Source organism: Leguminivora glycinivorella, chromosome 26 (assembly GCF_023078275.1).
Source record: "Leguminivora glycinivorella isolate SPB_JAAS2020 chromosome 26, LegGlyc_1.1, whole genome shotgun sequence".
Taxonomy (NCBI): Eukaryota; Metazoa; Arthropoda; class Insecta; order Lepidoptera; family Tortricidae; genus Leguminivora; species Leguminivora glycinivorella.
Window position 1 is genome coordinate 2,010,598 of NC_062996.1, and position 22,276 is coordinate 2,032,873.

Genomic DNA, 22,276 nt, shown 5'->3' on the forward strand with positions numbered 1-22,276 from the left:
CATTCAAATATTCTCTTATTCGCCGATGACATGAAGGTCTTCCGGGTAGTCAATAACTCTCTGGACTCTACTTATCTCCAGGAAGATCTCCATAGACTAGATCAATACTGCGTTAACAATAAATTAGATTTAAATGTGTCCAAATGTTTTGCTATTTCCTTTACTCGTAAGCGCAACGTCTTTAACTCCAACTATTTTTTAAAGGGTGAACTTATTTCTAAATGCAATGAAATAAGGGACTTGGGTGTCATAATGGATAATAAGTTGCTCTTCGATCGGCACGTAGACTCGATTGTAAACAAAGCTTTCAAAGTGCTTGGTTTCATTATAAGATCGTGTAAAAACCTTAAAAGACTAAAATCAATCAAAATTATCTACTGCGCATTTGTAAGGAGTCATCTTGAATACGCGTCTCAGGTTTGGAACCCGTGTTATGATATTTATATTTCTAAAATCGAAAGAATTCAAAAAAAGTTTATTCGCTTTCTAGGTTTTAAATTTAAACTTCCAAAACTAAGTTACACTGAACATTGTGCCAAACTTCACTTGCTACCTCTTTACGTCCGGCGCAATATCTCTGACGTAATCTACGTTATGAAAATTGCTCAAAACTATGTTGACTGTCCGGATCTCCTGTCAAGCTTGAAGTTCTCAGTCCCCTCACGCCTTTCGTCTCGCGCTAAACGAACGTTTCATATCCCCTACGCTAACACTAACTTTAGAAAGAACTCCTTTATTATAAGAGCCACTAAGTCTTTCAATCAAATTGGTAAGAATCGAGACCTCATCGATCTGTTCTGTGACAGTTTTGCATCAGTACGCTCACTACTGACCCATGACTTCTCCCACTGTTAATTCTCAAATAACACATAAATGTTTTTTTTTTTTTCCTTTTTCTCTTATTCTCTTAAGTATTGTTTGTTTTCAATCATTGCTCAAACTCATTACTGCTGTAGGTACTTTAAATACTGATATTACTGATACATATGTAGTACTAGATCTTCAAATATATTTCAAAATTTTCTGTAACTTTGCACGCATGTACTTTGCCCAGTTTCTATCTGTGGAAACTTGTTATTGGCTCATTGTTTTTATGTTATAAGCCTTATTGTAACTTTAGCTGTAAGTTTTCCTAACAAATAAAATAAAAAAATAAAATATTTCACTAATGTAACATTCCGACTATTTTGTGCGTTAAAAATTGAAGTCTAGTGTTTGGTCCTTATTGTTTTCGACTCGTTTGATGTAAACTTACTAATTATTGAGAAAATATACATTTAGACTACATTTTAACCGTATAAGCTTATGTCCTAGTCAATTCAAGAGTGACAGGTTTCTGAGGTTTTTATTTTTATTTTCTGTGCGCCTGTGTTTAATTTTGGATACGGTGGACTTTTTGTTTAAATCCTGTTGTCGGAAGTTTTAAAGCTATTGGTTCTCCTTAACATAAAATTAAATATACATAAGTGTCCAGCAGCCTGTGTGAATAAATATTAAATTCTATAATTTAGTTACTTTGAAAAATAGTTTCATGACGAGAGCATGTGTGAGATTTGTACTTTGATACACACCTGTATAGTGTATAAGTACTTTACTTACTTTTATATTTGCGCGACTACTCGGGTGTGGTCGGAATAGGTCAATCTTGACCGTGACACTAAACACTGCCATATCTTCGCCAAAGCCATTACTGTCAAAACTTTGTATTGGTCCTGCCGCCACTCGCTAAAATAAGCAATTAAGAAATTTGTACTTATGTCTTAAAATCCTCATGTAAAATCGATGCTAGTGCTAGCTTCCGTACATCGATAATTACTTCTGCCTGATAGTACCTATTGATATATTATCGAATATATAATAGTTATTTTTATTTGTTATACAAGGGGGCAAAGTTGTATTTTAACGCCGAGTGTGGAATTGAAAAACGAGCAAGTGAAAGGATTCTATAGTTGAACCACGAGCGAAGCAAGTGGTTCGAGAATAGAATCCTGAACTTGCGAGTTTTTTAACACACGAGAAGTAAAATACATTTGCACCCGAGTGTAACACAAAACTATTCCCCTCACTATAGCGAGGAAACTATAACGCAAAAAATGCGTTCATCACTGCTTCCAGTAGTTCCACAGGTGGTAAATCATCTTTATTACTAGATTCACCTACTTTTATAAATTTTAAAGCAATTAATTTGACTTTATTCAAGGTCAATTTACTTTACCCACTAGTGGATAAAATGCGTTTTTACCCGCTGGTATTAAATGACAAAACACGTGTTTCCGAGCTAGTGCGGGGAAAAATACTTATATTAGGTACGAACATTTGTGTGGTATACGTAATACGTACATTTACGAGTACGTATAATACGGCTAATGAAATCGAAGAAAGAAAAAGTTGTAGAAAATTCTCTTTTTCAATTAAAAGCGTGAACAGATTTTAAACATTTCGGGGGGTTAATCAGATAGTCCTAAAACGCGAATTTTAAGGTAGTAACCATTAGGGTAAATTAAGAAAATGCGCTAAAAGAATTATCAGATAGCATTCACCTATCCAAATGTCCAATTTAATGTTTCTTTTTAACCCGTCACTAGCCAACAGACCAACATAGAGTTCTAAAGCTAAGGTGTTACTTATTTATATTTCCGCCTATAGTTCTGTTCATTTAAGAACAATATCGAGTAACCTGACATTAAATTTGCTTCCTACCTAGGTTACTTATTTGTACCTAATGTTCCAATCTTAAAACTATTTCTTCCGCGGTTATATTTCTTTTCCCCTCACTAGCTCGGAAACACGTAGGTATTTTGTCCTTCAATACCAGCGGGTAAAAACGCATTTTATCCACTAGTGGGTAAAGTTATTTGACCTTGAATAAAGTCAAATTAACTGCTTTAAAATTGATAAAAGTAGGTGAATCTAGTAATAAAGATGATTTACCACCTGTGGAACTACTGGAAGCAGTAATAAACGCATTTTTTGCGTTGTGGTTTCCTCGCTCTAGTGAGGGGAAAAGTTTTGTGTTACACTCCGGTGCAAATTTATTTTACTTCTCGTGTGTTAAAAAACTCGTAAGTTCAGGATTCAATTTTCGAACCACTCGCTTCGCTCGTGGTTCAACTATAGAATCCTTTCACTTGCTCGTTTTTCAATTCCACACTCGGCGTTAAAATACAACTTTGCCCCCTTGTAACAAATAACTATTATTCACTTTCCATCTGAACATTCCGTTTTTTGTTGCAGGATCGATATACCGAGATTTCATCAAGGTCATCGCCATCAGTGAACGGAAACGGAAGTACGTCTGTCAAGTCTGCAATTATGAGATTCAAAGTCGATCCCGACTGATAGCTCACATCCGTACTAGGCACATCCAGCACCTGACCTGTCCCACCTGCGGAGAAACATTCGCTAACGAAGACTTATTACAAGCTCATGCATCCCAGCCGCACATCAAGAAAGAGTATCCATGTAACTCATGCGAACTCGTTTTCCCAACACACGCAAAGCTTAAGTATCATAGAAAACATAACCACACACAAATACCATGCCCTTTCTGTCCCGATGTTGTATTCAACACAAGCAAGGAGCGGCAAACCCATATGTTCAAGTTTCACAAAGATCGCGTACCAACGTGTGGAATATGCGGTTTAAAAGCCATCTCGCAAAGTCACATAGACAGGCACCAGAGGAAAGTGCATTTGAAGGAGAAAAATGTAACTTGCCCTATTTGTAACTATCAGTGTTACGGCAACCCACAGTTGAAGAAACACATGGTAAGGCATGTAGTGGAGAAGGTGTATTCGTGTAGGTTTTGTAAGAAGACGTTCCCGCGGCCGACGACGTGTCGGATACACGAGATGATACACACAGGGGAGAAGAATAAAGTGTGCGAGTTGTGCAATGCAGCGTTTGTGCAGAAAGCGAGCCTGAACTACCATATGATGAAACATCATCCTGATCATGTTTAGTTTTTTTTTAATTCGCCGGGTGATTACCAAAATTTTCAAGCTGGGATGGGTCGTGAGTCGTACTACCATAATAACAAGATTGATTTTAATTTTATTTATGTTTCAAGAAGTGGGTTTTAGCTGTCACACAGGGGAGAACTGATTTCTCGAGCCTGACTACCATATGTTGAAACATCATACTTTTTTTTATTATTATATATGGGCTTACTCTTGGCCACAGACTAGCGAAATGCAAAGACGTGGCCTACGATGGAGTGAGCTCGCCCAGAAGATGCCTGTTCACTCTTGATTTGAACTGTAGGCCTAGCACATGATGGCCGCGGGAGTATGTCGCCGCGAGATAGATGCCACGTCTTCTTCTAACTGTATTAATGACATAAGGACGGGTAGTCTATCTCGCGGCGACATACTCCCGCGGCCATCATGTGCTAGGCCTACTGATCATAATTAGTTCTGTTTCTTTAATTATCTATCTGATTACCAATGTTCACGAATTCAGATCGCTCGATAGTCATAGTACTATCATAACAAGAATTATTTTATAGTTTTATTTATGTTTTAATTAGTTGGCTTTAGCTATCACGCAGGGGAGAATAATAAAGTGTTTGAATTCTCGAGCCCGAACATGTTGAAACATCATCCTGATCAAGTGATCATGTTTAGATCTGTTATTATTTTTTTTAAATTTTATCACTCTGATTACCGAAATTCACAAGTTCACAAAGATCATAAATCGGAATACTAGAATAACAAGATTGAATTCAATTTATGATATTTAATTGTCACACCTTTTTTAACCATTAAAGGCGTACTCATGGCCACAGCCCTACCGAGGTGAACACGTGGCCTACGATGGAGGTTTATTTTATTTTAGTTGTTACTTGACGAAACCCAAAAATATTCTGAGCGAGAAATACGTTAGGGTAAATAGGAATCGTACAAAGTTGTTGAAATAAATCGTGTCATCCACGTTGCCATGCCTTGGTTCGTATTGTTACGTTAATAAAGGTACATTTTACAAATTTACGTGTCACCGTGATTGACAGGATCTGATGATTGCAGATTGAAATTGCGTTACAACTAGAGATGCACCGAATATTCGGATACAATTCGGTATCCGGCCTATTCGGCCCTTATTTTAATATTCGGCCGGATACCGGATGTGCTATTTTTGATTGATTGATTTTGGAGTAAACAAATTTAAATGTAAAAAAAAAACAGTTACGGTTATAATACTAATAATAATTAGCCCTTTATTATTAAAAAAAATAACATTTAAACAAAAACGGACTCCGCGCGAAGTTCACTACGAAACAAGTCAAAACCTGCACGACGCGCCGCGTAGGTATTGTAGGTAAAATTCTGCTGTCTGAATATTCGGTATCCGGTATCCGGCCAAACTATTCGTTGCATCTCTAGTTAATACAACCATATACATTGTAACGAATACAAAATGTGTTATATTTTTAAGTAGGTAATTACTTTTTCTATAAATAAATACTTTCGAAAGGCTCACTGGTTTTTTTCTGTACCTGTATATTGTATTATTTGAGTCGAACACATTTAAGAGAAAAATTGCTTCTGTGACGAGTACCTAAGGTAATGGCGCTTATTAACGTGGTACTTAAGGGAGATTTCAAAAGATACCAAAAAATTAAGGGTAGCAAAGCTCATTAACGACCACAAATATTTTTTTATGGAAGAGTATTTATTGAACTATTAGTTTTGAAGAGTTTTAGGATCATTTTAGTTTATTATATGTCGTAAAATGATTATTGAAGCCAACATACCAAAATTTTCTATTACCGTGGTAATGAACAGGCTGCAGTTCTATTAACGCGAATTGAGATTTCATTACCGAGGGTATGAATGACAGTGTTTTTCTGCCATCGGTAAATAGAAACCCATCTCAAAATTCGGAGCTTAATACCGACGGTTGAATATACAAATTATGACAAATACATATACCAATACTATCCTCCTTTATGAATACCCACAGAAGACTCAGTTTCACCTAAGAAATCTGTACTTACGGTACACTAAATGTCATATTTTTGATACAAGACTAATATGTCACTCGGTAATAGATACTTCTATAGGAACCCATTACCGACCCAAACAAATATTGCATGGATCGGTAATAGATTCTTATATATTCTATTACCGAGGGTTATCTGATCGTACCATCGGTAATAGGCATAAATTGGAGTATTATAAAATCTAATTCCGACCCATAAAAACAAAGTCATACAGATGTATTTTCATTACAAATCAAAATAAAATATTGCAACCTTATATTAAAACCAAGTTTACATAACTGGTAAGTAAGCATCAGACTTTATGTCAATGTTTAAAAAAATTGACAAATTAACGGTTTTCATAGAAACTACGAAATCAGTCATGAAGTTTTTGCTAAAAATTAAGGTTTTGTTGAATAATTTTCATACCGCGTAAATAGTTCTTTGATAGCGTGAATAGATCAAGATTGAAACAACTGTAAGACATTATATAACTGATCACATATACTTAAAATAAAGCAAAAAAACTAATATCACTACTTTAACTATTACTGTGGTATACCACAGTAATAGAATCTACTCACAAAATGGCGCCTTTCACCGCTGTCTTTTAATTTCCACTTTAAACACATTTCCAGGCTAAACAATACGTAAAAAGTACTCAGAAGTCATGTAGAAAACTATAAACAATAATTTGAAATGCATAACTTTCACCTGTTTGCCATAATTATTACGTAAACTACTAAATGAGATTGGAGTTCACTTAGGTTTAGCGTCACACGTCAGTATGACACAATCTCTTCTCGCGGCCCCGTGGCAAAAACTGTCAAATAGCGAGCGTCTTCTTTCATTCACACTCTCTATCGCCTATATGTGCGTTAGTCAACTAAACAGGCTTCCTTTGTGTGAGTAACTTTTTTTAAGAAATTGGTCGGTTTGCCTATAAAATGCGTATTTGCAAATGCGGCGGTAATGGACGTCGATTTCGATACCCGCGTTGATAGCCGCCGTTACCTTACTACAATAGTTAACGACCCTGATACGTACGTCGTACATACGGGTTACCCTCATCTGGTAGAATAATTTCAGTCCGAAACACACTTCGCATAACATGTTTCGCAGAAACACTTTCAGTCGAATGGTAATTTTGCAGAAAACTTAGTTGGCATTATTACTACCATGCATAAGACACATTTGGCAGAATATTGTTTTACAGAACATTACTTTGGTCGACTTTGATTTAGCATAATTGTATGTACCATAATAATCTTATAGCATAATATATTATTAGCAGAATTATTACACGCTATCATAAAAGAAAAACTGCCCCTGAGTTACCGTTAGGTACGACGACGAGCGAAGCGAGCAACACATCCAACTCACTATCAAATAGCAAATTGCAACTTTATGCCGCCTAAATATTATGCACAAATATTATCTGCAAAAGTATTGTTCGACTAGAAGACTATTATGGACATTATGGTCATCAACATTATGACAACAGACGATTCGGTATTACAAAAATCTGCGAAATGATTTATGCCAAAGCATATTCTGCGCAAGGTGTTTCTGCCAAACGTGACTTCTGCCAAGAACTATTATACGAATCAAATATATGCGTAAAAAGTTTCTGCCAGATAATAGTGAACCCGTACATACAGTAACTAAATTATTTTGCTTATTCTAGTTGAGTACGTTGAGTTTGGTGAGACAGCCAGCCAGGGAAGGGAACGCAGCCAACACAAACGCTCACGATAATATTTCTTTCGTAACTATCTATCTCTATCCCTCATGCGTATTGGCGCGACAGAGCTAGACTGCATTTATGTCTGCGTCTGGCGTCGACGATTGCCAATGGCTACGCCGGCTGATATGATGAAACAATATTAGCGAATGGTATTCCGCTTTGTGGTAGGGCACAGCACAGCGGATATCATCTCGCTCGAATCTAGAGCAGAGCGTAACTGGGAGACCGCAGCCAAATAGCACTAGACCCTACTCATAGTGTTGTGTTCCTGCCGGTGAGTAAGGCTGCCAAAGCTCAACGAGGGTGACACTTTTGAAGGGTTAGAACCTACCTAGTACTACCATAAGTGCTACTTACCATAAAATATGATGAATCGGTCTTCTTGTTGCTCCGCTCTGCTAAAAATATTCCAGACGCCATTCGTTCCTTGCCTCGTCCAACAGAATAAAGATACCCATTCGTAGGCAAAATAAAAACAAGGATCAGGAGAATGCCTGTGTGGTGACGGGTTAAGAATTTCACCACCCCCTTTCTTCCCGTGGGTGTCGTAGAAGGCGACTATGGGATATGGGTTAAATTGTGGCGTAAGCGAGAGGCTGGCAACCTGTCACAGTTTCGTTTTCTTTCAACCCCTTATTTGCCAAGAGTGGCACTGAAGCTTTATTAGTTTTCATGAACTCAGGGGTTGAGAGGGGTTGATCCCATAAAGGTATGGGATACAGGCGTGATTGTATGTATGTATCAGGAGAATAAATACATCTAATGGGAATGTTAATCAATTAATCATTTAATTTCTTACAAAATAATTCCAGGTAAGATTTGTCTTTTACTTTCTTCTAATATAAAGCCTGGCCAGAAATATATGATACGCGCCATCTTGCGGGATTTCATTAGAACTATTTTCTTCATAGGTATTATACCTACCAAAGACATATCGCCACTACTTTTAAAAAAACTTGTATCTTCGTCTGTCAATGAAAAGAAAATTGTAGTAAGTATGTATGGAATGCATATAGACTTACTGCATTTTAACTTTGAGGAACAGCGTGAGATACGAGATTTTTTAAAAGTAGTGACGATATGTAACTCCGTATAGACAGCTACAGTCTAAGAAAAAAACTTACCGAACCATATACATATAAATAGGTACGGTGGCCTATGTAGATGGCGTTACACTTACACCTTTGGGGGACGCTCGGCTAGATGGCGCTAATACTATTTAATACAAATATTTTATATTTTAACACATATCAAGCTAAGAATATGGGCCAAATTGTCAAAACTGAGGTTTAAAAGTTCTAAGCTTGGGTCGAGTGTTGGCGGTCTATGCACTGTGATTACATATTTTACCTACTTTGACAGTTACTTTCTATAATACCATAAATTAAATATAACAAGATCATACCATCCCATACATTAAAATGCAACCGCCTAAGACCGCGCTTACACTCCACCACACATAGATGGCGCCACAAAAAAAATGTCTTGTACCTTTCGATTATACTTGTAGATGGCGTTAAGTGTCACTTAGATTTACGGCTCGGAATTGACACTTAATGCCAATCTACAAATAATCGGTGGCAACAAGGCATTTTGTGTGGCACCATCTATGTGTGGTGGAGTGTAAGCGCGTTCGTAGGCGGTCGCATTTTAATGTATGGGATGGTATGATCTTGTATGATAATACTGATCCTGTTTGATACCTATTGAACTGCCACCGCATACATCAGAATAACAGCGCTCTCTTGACAATACTCATATATTTTGTGGCCAGGCTTTAGTGTTATACTTAACTTAATCCATCAATTTCAATTATGATCTCGACCTCGTGATTATTCTTTTTATATTACTTCTCTCCTGCATGTAGGTAGTGGCGCGATATTGGTGGTTGGAAAATCCGTCATTTCCCCAAAACATCAATAATTATACCTTTGGAATAACCCGAATCACAACTTAAGACCTTAACACAAATCTCTTCGGTGACAGTTTGTCTGTACTTTTTCCTTTTTAAGTGACTATTGACAACTCTTAAACTAACATTCGCTCTCTTCATATTTTCATTTGTTTTTATTAAACGTCTTAATTAAGAATGGCATCGCCCATTGTACAAAATGACTACATTTTACAGTTATTCAAATAAATAATAATAACATCCTAAGTAATTTTACAGTTTCAAAGGATTTGATGTTTTCGGACTCCGCCTTTGCATCAAATGGAATGTCTTAGTGTGAACTGTGAGCGATCTTTGGTTATCAAACGTCTTGGTGCAAGCCTGGCATTGCAGAACTATCGGCTTCACCCCATGGACCTTCACTTCATGGTCGTTCTTCTTGGTGTAATCTGTGAACTTTTCCCCGCAGTACCCACATTTGTTCCGTTTGTTCATTAGAATGTGGACGTTCCGTTCGTGTTCTTGCATTCTTAACTTAGCGTCGAACACTTTAGGACAATAGCGGCAGCTAAAGTCACCAGTGATATGCCTGTAACTATGCGCCTGTAATATCCGCTTAGTCACAAAGCCAGCTCCGCAGATTTCGCAGATGCAGTTCCTGTAGTGTTCATTCATATGCGCTAAAAGCACTTTAAAGTTACTGAATTCTGCTGAGCACTCGACGCAAGTTTGTAAGTTGGATTCGAATCTAAACGGGACTAGATGGTTCTTTAAATCTGTGATGATGGGACGGTCGTGAGCGATTTTCAAGTGGTCCATTAACGGTCCTAGTTCCCTTATAGACAAAGAACAGATGTTACATCTCAGCGATGTTATATCTAGCTTTACTATGAAGCCTACAATGGATTCTCCTTTCATGTAGTTAGCTTTAGTTGTATCGTCGTGGGAGGTTATGGTATGCTGCTTCAAGTCCGCTGGATCGCGGTATTGGTCGCTGCAGAAGCAGCAAGCATACCCCACGCTCCCGCGACAGCGGATCGGAGTCGCATTCGAGCAAAGCAGTATTTCTTTTAGATTCGTCTGGTGTTTGTGAGCTTCGTTGAGTTTCTTAAAGGAAACATTCACAGGTGCCGGCTTAATTTCGATAATCTTGCACCGTTTCTTCCTAGGTTTCTCAGTTTTTGGACTTAAAATTATCGTTTTTAGTTTAGAAGATTTTGTGTTCTTACTTTCTCGGGGTGAAATCATGGATCTCTGGAGCTTCCATCCCACACCTATGGAAATAGAAATCGACATTAGAATTCCAATTAGATACATTTCAGGTAGGTCGGTTATAGTTGCGTCTTCGGTTGCTACACAATGCAGAAACTAGGGAAACTAAGATACCTACTTTTTACAATATCGGTATCAAATTAATACAGACACAGTAAAAAATTAAAATGATAAAACAAACATTTATTAACAGTAAATATTAATACAAAATGGATGTAGATCACACTTCCTCCCCATGTTTAGATCTCATGTGTCCCCTCCAGCTACATTTCTGCACGAACGTCATATCACAGTGCTCGCACTTAAACCGGCGGTCGTCTGCGTGGATCCTCATATGCTCCCTTAGCGTACTCTTCCTGCCGTACGCCTTGCTGCAGATCACACAGTGGAAGTCTCTCTGCCCTGTATGCGACAGCATATGATTCTTAACCTGAGGCGTGGAGAAAAACATTTTATCACACTCCGGACACTTGTGCCGTTTCTCCATCATATGGAACGTCCGCTTGTGTATAGCGAGGTATTTATAGCTTTTAAAAGACTTTTCACACGCCGGACACCTGATCTCAATTGCAGGCTTGCCGTGGATATTGACCATGTGGATATTCTTGGCTATAGTCCCATTGAAGCGCTCCTCGCAGTGATCGCATTTGTTACGTTTTTTGAACCCTAGATGTACGGATTTTTCGTGTTCCTTCAACTTGAGTCTGTTATTGAAAACTCGATGGCATGTCTCGCATTTGTGTTCTCCGTTCGCGTGTATCCGGACATGGTTCTGCAAGCTCCTCAGATTCACATATCCCGTGCCGCAGGCGTTACATACGAAGTTAGGAATATGTGTATTCATATGCTGAACCAAAGTTTTAAAATTGTGGAATTCATTGTCGCATTTCGCGCATTTCAGCTCTGTTCTGTTAGTGTCAAATCTAAAGGGAACCATGTAGTTTTTATCAAAAGAATATATCGTTTCTGAGTGTTCCTTTTTTAAATGCTCCATCAATTTCTCAACGCTGGGGATTTGGCTCTTGCAAAGTTTGCATCGCAAGTCTGTTATATCTACTCTTATTATCAGTTGCGTGATGTCCCGGCCAAAGTAAGCATTGTGTCCAGTGGGATGTTTTTCTGACGTGTGTCTTTTGAGAGCTGCGGTGTCGTCGAATCGTTCAGGGCAACAGCAGCATGTGTACCACTTGCCGTGCAGTCTTAATGGCGTGGCGTTGGAACATCTCATTATTGTGCGCAGATTCTGGATATGCAAATCAAATTCATTACGTTTTCCACTAGAGTAAGTCTGAGCTATTGATTTTGTAGCTGAAGCTGTACTTGTGTCAGTGGTTCGGTCTTTCTTAGACTTTCGTTTATATTCTTTTGCCACCTCGACTTTTATTTGGGAACTTCTTTCTTCAGGTAGATCTGCAAAGATAAGTTTTGTTTTACAAAGGCTATAATTTTTCGTCTCCTTCCTTCGTGTATTGAAAGTTGAAACACGCAAATCGATTGTGATTATTTATTTTCGTAGATTTTTTTTTACATTTTTTTTAATATTGTACATTTTTATAAAGGAAAAAAGTAACAAGATCAAACTTCTTCGCCGTGCTTGGATCGCATGTGCCCCCGCCAACTACATTTCTGAACGAATGCTATTCCGCAGTGTTCACACTTAAACCTGCGGTCATCTGCGTGTATTCTCATGTGTTCCCTTAATGTGCTCTTCCTCCCGTACGATTTACTACAAACAACACATTGGAAATCACGCTTCCCTGTGTGAGTCAGCATATGTTGTTTCAGTCCATGTGTGGAGAAAAACATTTTGTCGCATTCAGTACATTTGTGCCTCTTTTCCATCATGTGAAACGTTCGCTTGTGGATGGCGAGGTACTTATGATTTTTAAAGGTCTTTTCACACGCGGGGCACTTAACTTGGAGCTCTGTCATTCCGTGTACTTCAATCATGTGTGAGGTTTTTGCTACATAGCCAACAAATCGTTCTTCGCAGAAGTCACATTTGTTCCGCTTGTTGTATCCCTGATGCACTGATCTCTGATGCGTCTTTAGTTTGGTCTTGTTATCAAAGACTCGTTGACATTTTGCGCACTTGAATTCTCCGTTGGCGTGCCTGCTGGCGTGGTGTTGGTAGCTCCGTTGGTTGACGAAGCCGCTGCCACAAGATCCGCACACAAAGTTCGGATAATGCATATGCATGTGCTGTACTAACGTCTTGAAATTATGGAACACATGTTCACAGATAACGCACGTTAGTTCATTGCCGGTGTCGAATTTGAAAGGAATCATGTAGTTTTTGATCCGTGTGTATATTCGTTGTGAGTGTTCATCCTTTAAATGTTTTGTTAATTTCTCTAATTCACCGATTTCGGTGTTGCAAAGTTTGCATTCTAAACCTGTTATATCAACTCTTATAATTAGTTCTGACATGGTCCGTCCGACGATTGCTTGTTATGGTTATGGTTATGGTTATGGGCTCCGGTTTCCGCACTTAGCCTCAAAGATAGAGGCCATTGTGCGTGCTGTATTTGCCAGCTAGGGGTCTAGCCAGCCTAACTCCGCCCAGAAGCGCAGGATCCTCCTGGTGTCTCCACAGGCTTCTCGGAGTGACCTCGTCGTTTTGAGGATTTGAGCCCGTTGTGTGTTCACTCCCTCGCATTCCAGGATGACGTGGGCGACCGTTTCTTCGGCCGACAGGCATCCTCGACATAGAGGGCTGTCGGTCTTACCTATAACATGTAAATGTTTGTTAAGTGGGCAGTGTCCAGTAATGTTGCCTACGATTATTCGTAGCGATGCTCTATTCAGAGTTAGTAGGCGCTTTGTTAAGCGCGTATCCGGGTGTGGCACTACTTCCCGGGAATGTCTACAGGTACTGGTGTTTGCCCATTGCTCAGCGTGTTGTGTTCTGGTTTTTTGACGCATCCATGACCTGAGTTGACCAAACGGTAAGGGAAGCATCGGGATTGGCCCAGTCGCTTTCCGGTCCGAACCTTTTCTGGCCAGCTCGTCTGCTGCGTCGTTCCCTAGAGAGCCGCTGTGCCCCTTTATCCATTGTAGCGTGACTAGGTTGTTTGACCCTATCACCTCCAATGCTCGGTGGCACTCTAGTATGAGCCCGGACTGAATGGTCTTACTATCTAGGGCTCGCAGTACTGCAGCGCTGTCAGACACGATGCGTATCTCTTGGTTTGTGATACGTCGCTTAGCCACTGCGTTGGCAGCCTGTATAATGGCGAAGCATTCACATTGGTAGATGGAGCTATATTCGCCTAAGGCTGTTGAGATATGCGTGTTTATTTCGGGAGAATACACGCCCGCACCCGACCCTGTCTTGGTTTTAGAACCGTCGGTGTATATGCGTAGTTCGTGTATTCTCGACCAATCGTTTTCCTCCTCAACAAGTTGTATGTTGTATTTTCTGTTGAAGACGTATACTTTGGGTACCCTGTCATTAGGAGCCATCATTAGTGGTTGGTAGTCAATGGCGTTCCTAAGGATCATGGTGTGAGCCCCGTTCGATGCACCCCAGAGGTTAAGTGATTTAAGCCTCACCGCCGCGGAGGCCGCCTCTTGCTGTATGAATAGGTCCAGGGGCGGTAGTCCTAAAAGGACCTCCAGGGCCTCTGAGGGTGTAGTTCGCATGCAGCCCGTGGTAGCAATGCTTGCTAACCTTTGGAAACGCTGCAGTTTATTCCTCGCTGTGGTGAGTTTGGTTCTAGGCGTACTTGTGTCAGTGGTTCGGTCTTTCTTAGACTTTCGTTTATATTCTTTTGCCACCTCGACTTTTATTTGGGAACTTCTTTCTTCAGGTAGATCTGCAAAGATAAGTTTTGTTTTACAAAGGCTATAATTTTTCGTCTCCTTCCTTCGTGTATTGAAAGTTGAAACACGCAAATCGATTGTGATTATTTATTTTCGTAGATTTTTTTTTACATTTTTTTTAATATTGTACATTTTTATAAAGGAAAAAAGTAACAAGATCAAACTTCTTCGCCGTGCTTGGATCGCATGTGCCCCCGCCAACTACATTTCTGAACGAATGCTATTCCGCAGTGTTCACACTTAAACCTGCGGTCATCTGCGTGTATTCTCATGTGTTCCCTTAATGTGCTCTTCCTCCCGTACGATTTACTACAAACAACACATTGGAAATCACGCTTCCCTGTGTGAGTCAGCATATGTTGTTTCAGTCCATGTGTGGAGAAAAACATTTTGTCGCATTCAGTACATTTGTGCCTCTTTTCCATCATGTGAAACGTTCGCTTGTGGATGGCGAGGTACTTATGATTTTTAAAGGTCTTTTCACACGCGGGGCACTTAACTTGGAGCTCTGTCATTCCGTGTACTTCAATCATGTGTGAGGTTTTTGCTACATAGCCAACAAATCGTTCTTCGCAGAAGTCACATTTGTTCCGCTTGTTGTATCCCTGATGCACTGATCTCTGATGCGTCTTTAGTTTGGTCTTGTTATCAAAGACTCGTTGACATTTTGCGCACTTGAATTCTCCGTTGGCGTGCCTGCTGGCGTGGTGTTGGTAGCTCCGTTGGTTGACGAAGCCGCTGCCACAAGATCCGCACACAAAGTTCGGATAATGCATATGCATGTGCTGTACTAACGTCTTGAAATTATGGAACACATGTTCACAGATAACGCACGTTAGTTCATTGCCGGTGTCGAATTTGAAAGGAATCATGTAGTTTTTGATCCGTGTGTATATTCGTTGTGAGTGTTCATCCTTTAAATGTTTTGTTAATTTCTCTAATTCACCGATTTCGGTGTTGCAAAGTTTGCATTCTAAACCTGTTATATCAACTCTTATAATTAGTTCTGACATGGTCCGTCCGACGATTGCTTGTTTTCCATCTGGATGTTTCTCAATAGTGTGTTTCTTCAAGGCCGCCGTTTTTTCATATCGTTCAGGGCAGAAGCAGCAAGTGTACCATTTCCCATGCATCCTAAGTGGCGTAGCATTAGAACACCTCATGATCGTCTGTAAATTATGTAGATGCATATCCATTTCAGTAGTTCTTTTCAGCATGATTGATCGGTTAGTGAGGATTTCTGGATCATACAAAACTGATTTTTTAGTTTTACTTTTAGCGCCCTTGTAATTTCCTTCTGTTTGTAGTATAAGGATAAACAACAGGATTGCACTAAATAAAAAATGATTTAATCTAGAAACCGTTTTATTTAAGTTTAAAGCAATTTAATTATCTAAGCAAGCATAAGCTAAACGCAAACAATGATTTATCAGAACAAGCTTAAAATCTACTATCCTTAACTTTAACACGATTGCTTATTTATTCACTGCACTGCACTGAACACAAAAGTATGGCTCACGCGACCCTTCGACCACAGAGATTCAGGAGACGTCCGCTCGCTGCAAGCGCCACGAAGTCAATGCCGGACAGCCCGGGTGCCAGCTGCGCGCACGGCGCTATAGCTATGCAGCCAGGTATAGGCAGTGACGTCATTGACAATCAACTAAGGCGTCAACTGATTTGTTCTGCTTATACGGCCTCTCCTGACAGAGTGTCGTCCTCGACACGTGCTGGAGTGGTGTCCATGACAGCAACTGTGCCTGACGTAGTAGGCCCAGTTTCCGCGTCTGCGGCGGTTGCCGAAGATGATGATGTTTCATCACCTTCCAGGTCTTCACCTATGGAAACAAAAACGAAGTTAGAGAAAATTCAAAAGTCTAAATACTTTGGCACTCAAACTTTCAAAACTAACACTCGTTCGTCGTTCAATTAATTCACACATCATTCACACATCAATCAATGCAAAACTGCAACCCGCACACTTTCATCAATCTTAGGTAAGCAGAGACGTCTCTTGTTAAAAAATCAAACCCAGCTGATTCATTGCCTGCAGTGACTATAGTTGCCAGTAGAAGCGGATGCTGTCCCTGGCCTCCGGATGATCAGCCTCTCTCTAAAACATACTTGACGCAGACCATAATCGTACGTCAAGTTACTTGCCACGCAGACCCTAATCATACGTGCAAGCCCAGTTTACACACAGACCGTATTCTTATGTGTAAACTGCATTACACGCAGACCGTATTCAAACGTGTAATTTGTACAGCACGCAGACCGTATTCATACGTGTGTACCTCGCAACACGCAGACCATAATCATACGTGAGTTCTGTTCACCAATCTGTCAAAGAAGTAGTAAACTTACTTTCAAACAGTGCAGCACACGTGTCAGGACACCATTCGCCTCGCCACGGCACCATGTGTTGAGCCGCAGCCTGCGTCGTCTTGCCATAGCCACCAGTAAGCAAACGAAGTGCGTAGCGTCCACTTGGCAGCACCTCCACTACCTTGTAAGGACCACGCATGCCAGAATCTAGCTTCCCTGTTGACTGAGATATTTTTATGACAAATACTAAGTCGTTCAGATTAAATTGGCGTGGTTGATGACGATGCCGATTGACGCGCTCGTCTTGCTGTGCCTGGTTTCTTTTTAGCAAGTTCCTAGTTCTGCTCCTGGTTATCTCACGCAGAGCCTCTCTATTTGGAGAGGATCCTTCAACTGCCAAGTCACGAACTAGGGCGCGAATCGCAGGGGTTGTGGCTTCTGTACCTATCAAAAGATTCAGCGGGGAGGCTTGCGTCGTTTTTTGTTTTGTTATGTTTAACACTAGTTGTAACTTCCATATCGTATCTGACCACGATGCATTTTTGTAGTTTGTTTGAATGCGCAACATGTTAAGGACGGTTCGCATGTAGCGCTCGGCCTGGCCATTAGCATGATGCATCTCCGGCGTTATATAATGGAGATCGCTACCCAGTTCTCTTATCCATGTTACAAAATCGTTAGATTCAAACATACGTCCCTTGTCCGTAATCATAAGCTTGGGCACACCGAATATCGAAATTGCTTGAGTAACCACACGTTTGAGTTCAGCTGCATCTTGTTTATAGATGGGATACAAAAGGGTGAACTTCGTGAACGAGTCCACGATGACGAGAATAAACTTGTACCCTTCTGATGGTGGCAAAGGACCTAAAGCATCAGCGTGAACAGTATGGAATGGGGTATCAGGTTTTTCCCATGATGTAATATTTTGTAAAGGAGCGCGAGGGACTCGTTTTTGCGAAATGCATACAAGACAATGAGCCACATATTTACTAACAAATTGCTTAAGGCCGGGGAACCAAAAGTGTCTCAATATGAGATCTAGGGTTTTGTCTGTGCCAATATGTTCGTGCTCATCATGAAATATGCGCAAAAGACTGAGCCGATGGCCTTTGGGGATATAGCACAACAATCGCGGTTGCCCGCCTACTGGGATATATTTGTAGTACAGGATGTCGTTTTGAACTGAATAACGATCGGCATCGAGGTTACCATCGTGAAGTTTTTGTATAAGGTCTCGAGTTTCGTCATCGGCTAACTGAGCTATTTGGGCCCAGTTTTTAGGTTTCTTAATTTGATTAATATGAACCACTGGGTTCCGACTAAGATAATCTGCGTGCGACATCATAACCCCTTTGCGATATTCGATCGAGAAATCAAAGTCCTGAAGGTAGACCCACCAACGGGCAACGCGAGGCAGTAAGTCCTTTTTCCGCTCGGTAGACTTCAGAGCGTTACAATCAGTGACTACAACAAATTTCAAACCCACGAGATAGTGCCGGAAATTTTGTAAAGCCTTAACGACGGCGAGAGTTTCGAGCTCATAAGAATGATATCTGCTTTCAGCTCCTTGCGTAGACCTACTATAGTAAGCTACTACGTGCTTTGTCAAATCAGGGTAAATTTGTAAAAGAACCGCCCCATATCCTATGCTACTAGCATCGGTGTGGACTTGAGTGGGGAGCTCCCGGTTAAAAATTGCAAGTACTGGCTCATTAGTTAGTTGTTTGATAATCTCTTGACGTATAGCTTCGCACTCTGCTGTCCAATCAAATTTGACATTCTTGCGGGTCAGATGAGCAATCGGGGCAGTTTTAGATGCATAATCTTTAATGTAGCGTCTAAAGTACCCTGCTAAGCCTAATAATTGCCGAACCTGTTTAACATTTTTTGGAGCCGTGGTTGAAGCCAAGGCTTCAACTTTTCTTGGGCTCGGCCTAACCTGACCCTGAGATATTAATTTACCCAAATATTCAACCTCAGTTGTGAGAAAAGAACATTTTCGTAAATTGATTGAAAAACCGGCACTAGTAAGAGTACCGAGAACCTTATCCAACAACTCTATTCCCTCAATCACAGAGTTACTCAAGAGGAGTACGTCATCAACGTAAACTAAAACGTTACCCTCATTGATGTGATCGCGCAAAGTATCGTTAATTATGCGCTGGTAGACTATAGGTGAATTAGCGAGACCATATGGCATTTTGACGTATTCAAAGTGATCTTCAGGGGTTACGAAACCAGTAAGATGAATGCATTCTTCTTTGAGAGGAATTTGGTGAAAGCCTGTTGCCATGTCGAGGCTTGAGAAAAATCTGTAACCACCTAACCTATCTATGTGATCGTCTATGAGTGGAAGAGGATATCGTTCCTTTACTGTGATACGATTCAATGCTCGAAAGTCTACGCAGAGCCTATCCGAGCCATCACGCTTTTTTACGAGTATTATTGGGCTCGCGTAGTCCGATTTTGAACGCCTAATAATGCCTTTGTCTAGCAAGTCTTGTGTTATTTCGCGAACCTTGAGCTTTTCTTGATAAGAGAGCTTGTACGGACGATACACCACCGGTGTGGACTTGGCAAGCCTTATTTCCATTTCACCTGTTTTGACAGTGGTCATAGCGGTACCCGATATTAAAAAGTTTGAGAACTTGTCGATAACAGTCATGAGGCTGGCCAAATCCTCATCCTGAAGTGGTGTATTTATTTTAGCCTGATCGCCTAACTGAACGGTATTGATGTGACTAGGAAAGGTGTTATTGTACGTAAGACAATGTTCATATTTTCTACGAGTAAATGTTATCCCGTCGCGATTCAGCACATCGGTACCGATTATAATGGGTGCGTACATATATTGCGATGGTACAACTAACAAATCTACTTCAATAGCGATGTTGCTAAACTCAACTGTCAGTGTGACACAGGACGTGCTAATAATTTCTTTATCGCTTAGCCCTAGCAGAGGTGTACGTTTAGGTTTAGGCTGGCAAGGTATATGCTTAACGGCATCGGAAGAAATCAAGGAAGTTTCAATGGCACCACTGTCAATGAGTACATCAACCGGTACTCCGTTTATAACGGCCGTTGTTACGTCCTTGCTTCTGGGACTACTCGACCGGCGAGAACAAAGATTCACGTTACGCTGATTACGCTGTTCTGATCGAGTTTTCGCAAAACATTTATCCTCCGTATGTCCCTGCTTCTTGCAAAATGTGCACAAATTACTAGGACCTGAACCGGAGCTTAGGCCTGAAGCTGAACCTGACTTTGGCTGCGTATCGGAAGCGTTGGTAGGTTTCTGACGTTTGCAATCGCGACTAATATGTCCCCGTTGATTACAATTAAAACATTTTTTTCCAGAGAACGGACTATCCCTTGTTTGAGGGCCCTTTCCTTGGCGACTTGTGTTATCTCGTTTTAAAAATTTAGGCTTAGTATAGATTGATAAAAATGAAATGATATTTTCGGGGTTAGATTTGCATTAGCCGCTGCTGCACGTACTTGAGGATTGTCTATGCCGCGAATTACAATTAAAATCCTCAACTCATCGCTTAGACCTTGAACAATCTTCAAACGCAATAATGTACGTCGCGCATATTCTGCATAAGTAGAATATTTGTCCGATGTAGAATTCATGGAGTCAAATAAAATGTTAGCGTGGTCAAGTTTATTAGGACACAAAGCTATAAACTCCCGTTTAAAATTTGACCACGTCCTATCATTCGTAACCCACTCATTTAACCAAACTTTCGCGTCACCTTTCAAGCAAGAGGCTACACGCGACAAACACTCGTGATCATTCCAGTCATTTGCGGTTCTGGCGCGGTCTACTTCTTCACACCACGCTTCGATGTTATGCAACGAGGGATCAAAGTTTGACACATAGTAATGTTGTGATCTGATAGGTTGAACCGATTTAATAGCCTGCATCAACGCTTGTGCAAGAGTAGACGCCTCAGAACCGGGTTCGCGAGATTCTAAAGAATGTTGTCGAGGCGGAATGACCGAAAAATCTGGTAAAGGTGGCGTTCCAGGTGTAAGTACGCGTACAGCACGAGTTTGTTTCTCCGTATCGACGTGAACATGACGTGAATTGCGTCGCGGCTCGCCGCGTAAGCTACTTCGCGAACGATCGCGCCGTGGGATTCGTAAAACATTATGCGAATGACTACGTTTAGCCCTGCTATTAGAGCGAACTGCGGTTTTACTACGCGACCGACGCCTATTCCTACTGCGCGAGCGTTTCCTAATCCTACTTCGTGGACGGCGTTCTTCAGTACTCCACGAATCACTTCGATCTAGAACGCGAGAGCCATTCCGCGAATCACACCGCCGTCCTGCACTCGAGCTACGTCGCGATTCACCGTTACTAATGTCGCTAGATACACTCCGCAAATCACGCCTATTTCGAAAATGACGCCGTTTACGAACGCGCGACCTACCTCGAGTGTGTGGTCTTTCACGGTTACGTGATCGTGATCTACTCCTACTATACACCATTATGCAATTTACTCACAAGTAAAATACACACAAAAGAATCAACAGCTAAGTAGCTAATGTATATGCTAGCGATCAATAAGCAATCGTTGGTATTTAAAATGCAACGCAACACGTAACGGTTTTCTTAATTCAAAACTCAATCACGAAATCCACTTGTGTGAGCAAACTAGTTCTTTATCCCGTTTCTGATATAAGGATAAACAACAGGATTGCACTAAATAAAAAATGATTTAATCTAGAAACCGTTTTATTTAAGTTTAAAGCAATTTAATTATCTAAGCAAGCATAAGCTAAACGCAAACAATGATTTATCAGAACAAGCTTAAAATCTACTATCCTTAACTTTAACACGATTGCTTATTTATTCACTGCACTGCACTGAACACAAAAGTATGGCTCACGCGACCCTTCGACCACAGAGATTCAGGAGACGTCCGCTCGCTGCAAGCGCCACGAAGTCAATGCCGGACAGCCCGGGTGCCAGCTGCGCGCACGGCGCTATAGCTATGCAGCCAGGTATAGGCAGTGACGTCATTGACAATCAACTAAGGCGTCAACTGATTTGTTCTGCTTATAGTAGTATAACAATTTTGCGTAAGCAGTCATCTTCCAGTGATTCTGCTTCCAGGTCAGAGTCGGTCTCGAGTTTTATTATCACGCTCCCTTCCTCGGAATTATCTGTAAAGACAAGTTTTGTTTTATTCTAGCGCTCAAACGTGTGCCCAACATCAATACA

General features: G+C 40.6%; 4 protein-coding genes across 6 annotated transcripts in view; 1 reads left to right on the forward strand and 3 right to left on the reverse strand.

Annotated features, from left to right (window-relative positions):
* LOC125240009 (PR domain zinc finger protein 5-like) overlaps positions 1 to 4,254 on the forward strand; it is a 141,065-nt gene extending 136,811 nt beyond the window's left edge. The window contains exon 10 of one of the 3 annotated variants that reach the window (XM_048147807.1): positions 3,235 to 4,254. In XM_048147807.1, coding sequence (XP_048003764.1) covers positions 3,235 to 3,962 — 728 coding nt within the window. In that variant the 3' untranslated portion in view covers positions 3,963 to 4,254. The remainder of the gene's footprint in view (positions 1 to 3,234) is intronic. The other 2 variants (XM_048147816.1, XM_048147813.1) reach the window with 2 other exon arrangements.
* A 5,637-nt stretch (positions 4,255 to 9,891) lies between these two features.
* Positions 9,892 to 12,118, reverse strand: LOC125240077 (zinc finger protein 91-like). Its single transcript, XM_048147923.1, has 2 exons — positions 11,182 to 12,118; positions 9,892 to 10,892 (listed from the first exon to the last, which is right to left on the reverse strand). Exons 1-2 carry the CDS (start codon positions 12,116 to 12,118, stop codon positions 9,892 to 9,894), a joined length of 1,938 nt encoding a protein of 645 aa, XP_048003880.1.
* LOC125240011 (zinc finger protein 570-like) lies at positions 11,058 to 13,335 on the reverse strand. Its single transcript, XM_048147827.1, has one exon. It carries the CDS (start codon positions 13,318 to 13,320, stop codon positions 12,466 to 12,468), a length of 855 nt encoding a protein of 284 aa, XP_048003784.1. The 5' UTR covers positions 13,321 to 13,335; the 3' UTR covers positions 11,058 to 12,465.
* A 1,402-nt stretch (positions 13,336 to 14,737) lies between these two features.
* LOC125240010 (zinc finger protein 260-like) overlaps positions 14,738 to 22,276 on the reverse strand; it is a 38,147-nt gene continuing 30,608 nt past the window's right edge. The window contains exons 5-6 of the mRNA XM_048147819.1: positions 22,126 to 22,218; positions 14,738 to 16,027 (exon numbers count right to left, since the gene is read on the reverse strand). Coding sequence (XP_048003776.1) covers positions 14,874 to 16,027; positions 22,126 to 22,218 — 1,247 coding nt within the window. The 3' untranslated portion in view covers positions 14,738 to 14,873. The remainder of the gene's footprint in view (positions 16,028 to 22,125; positions 22,219 to 22,276) is intronic.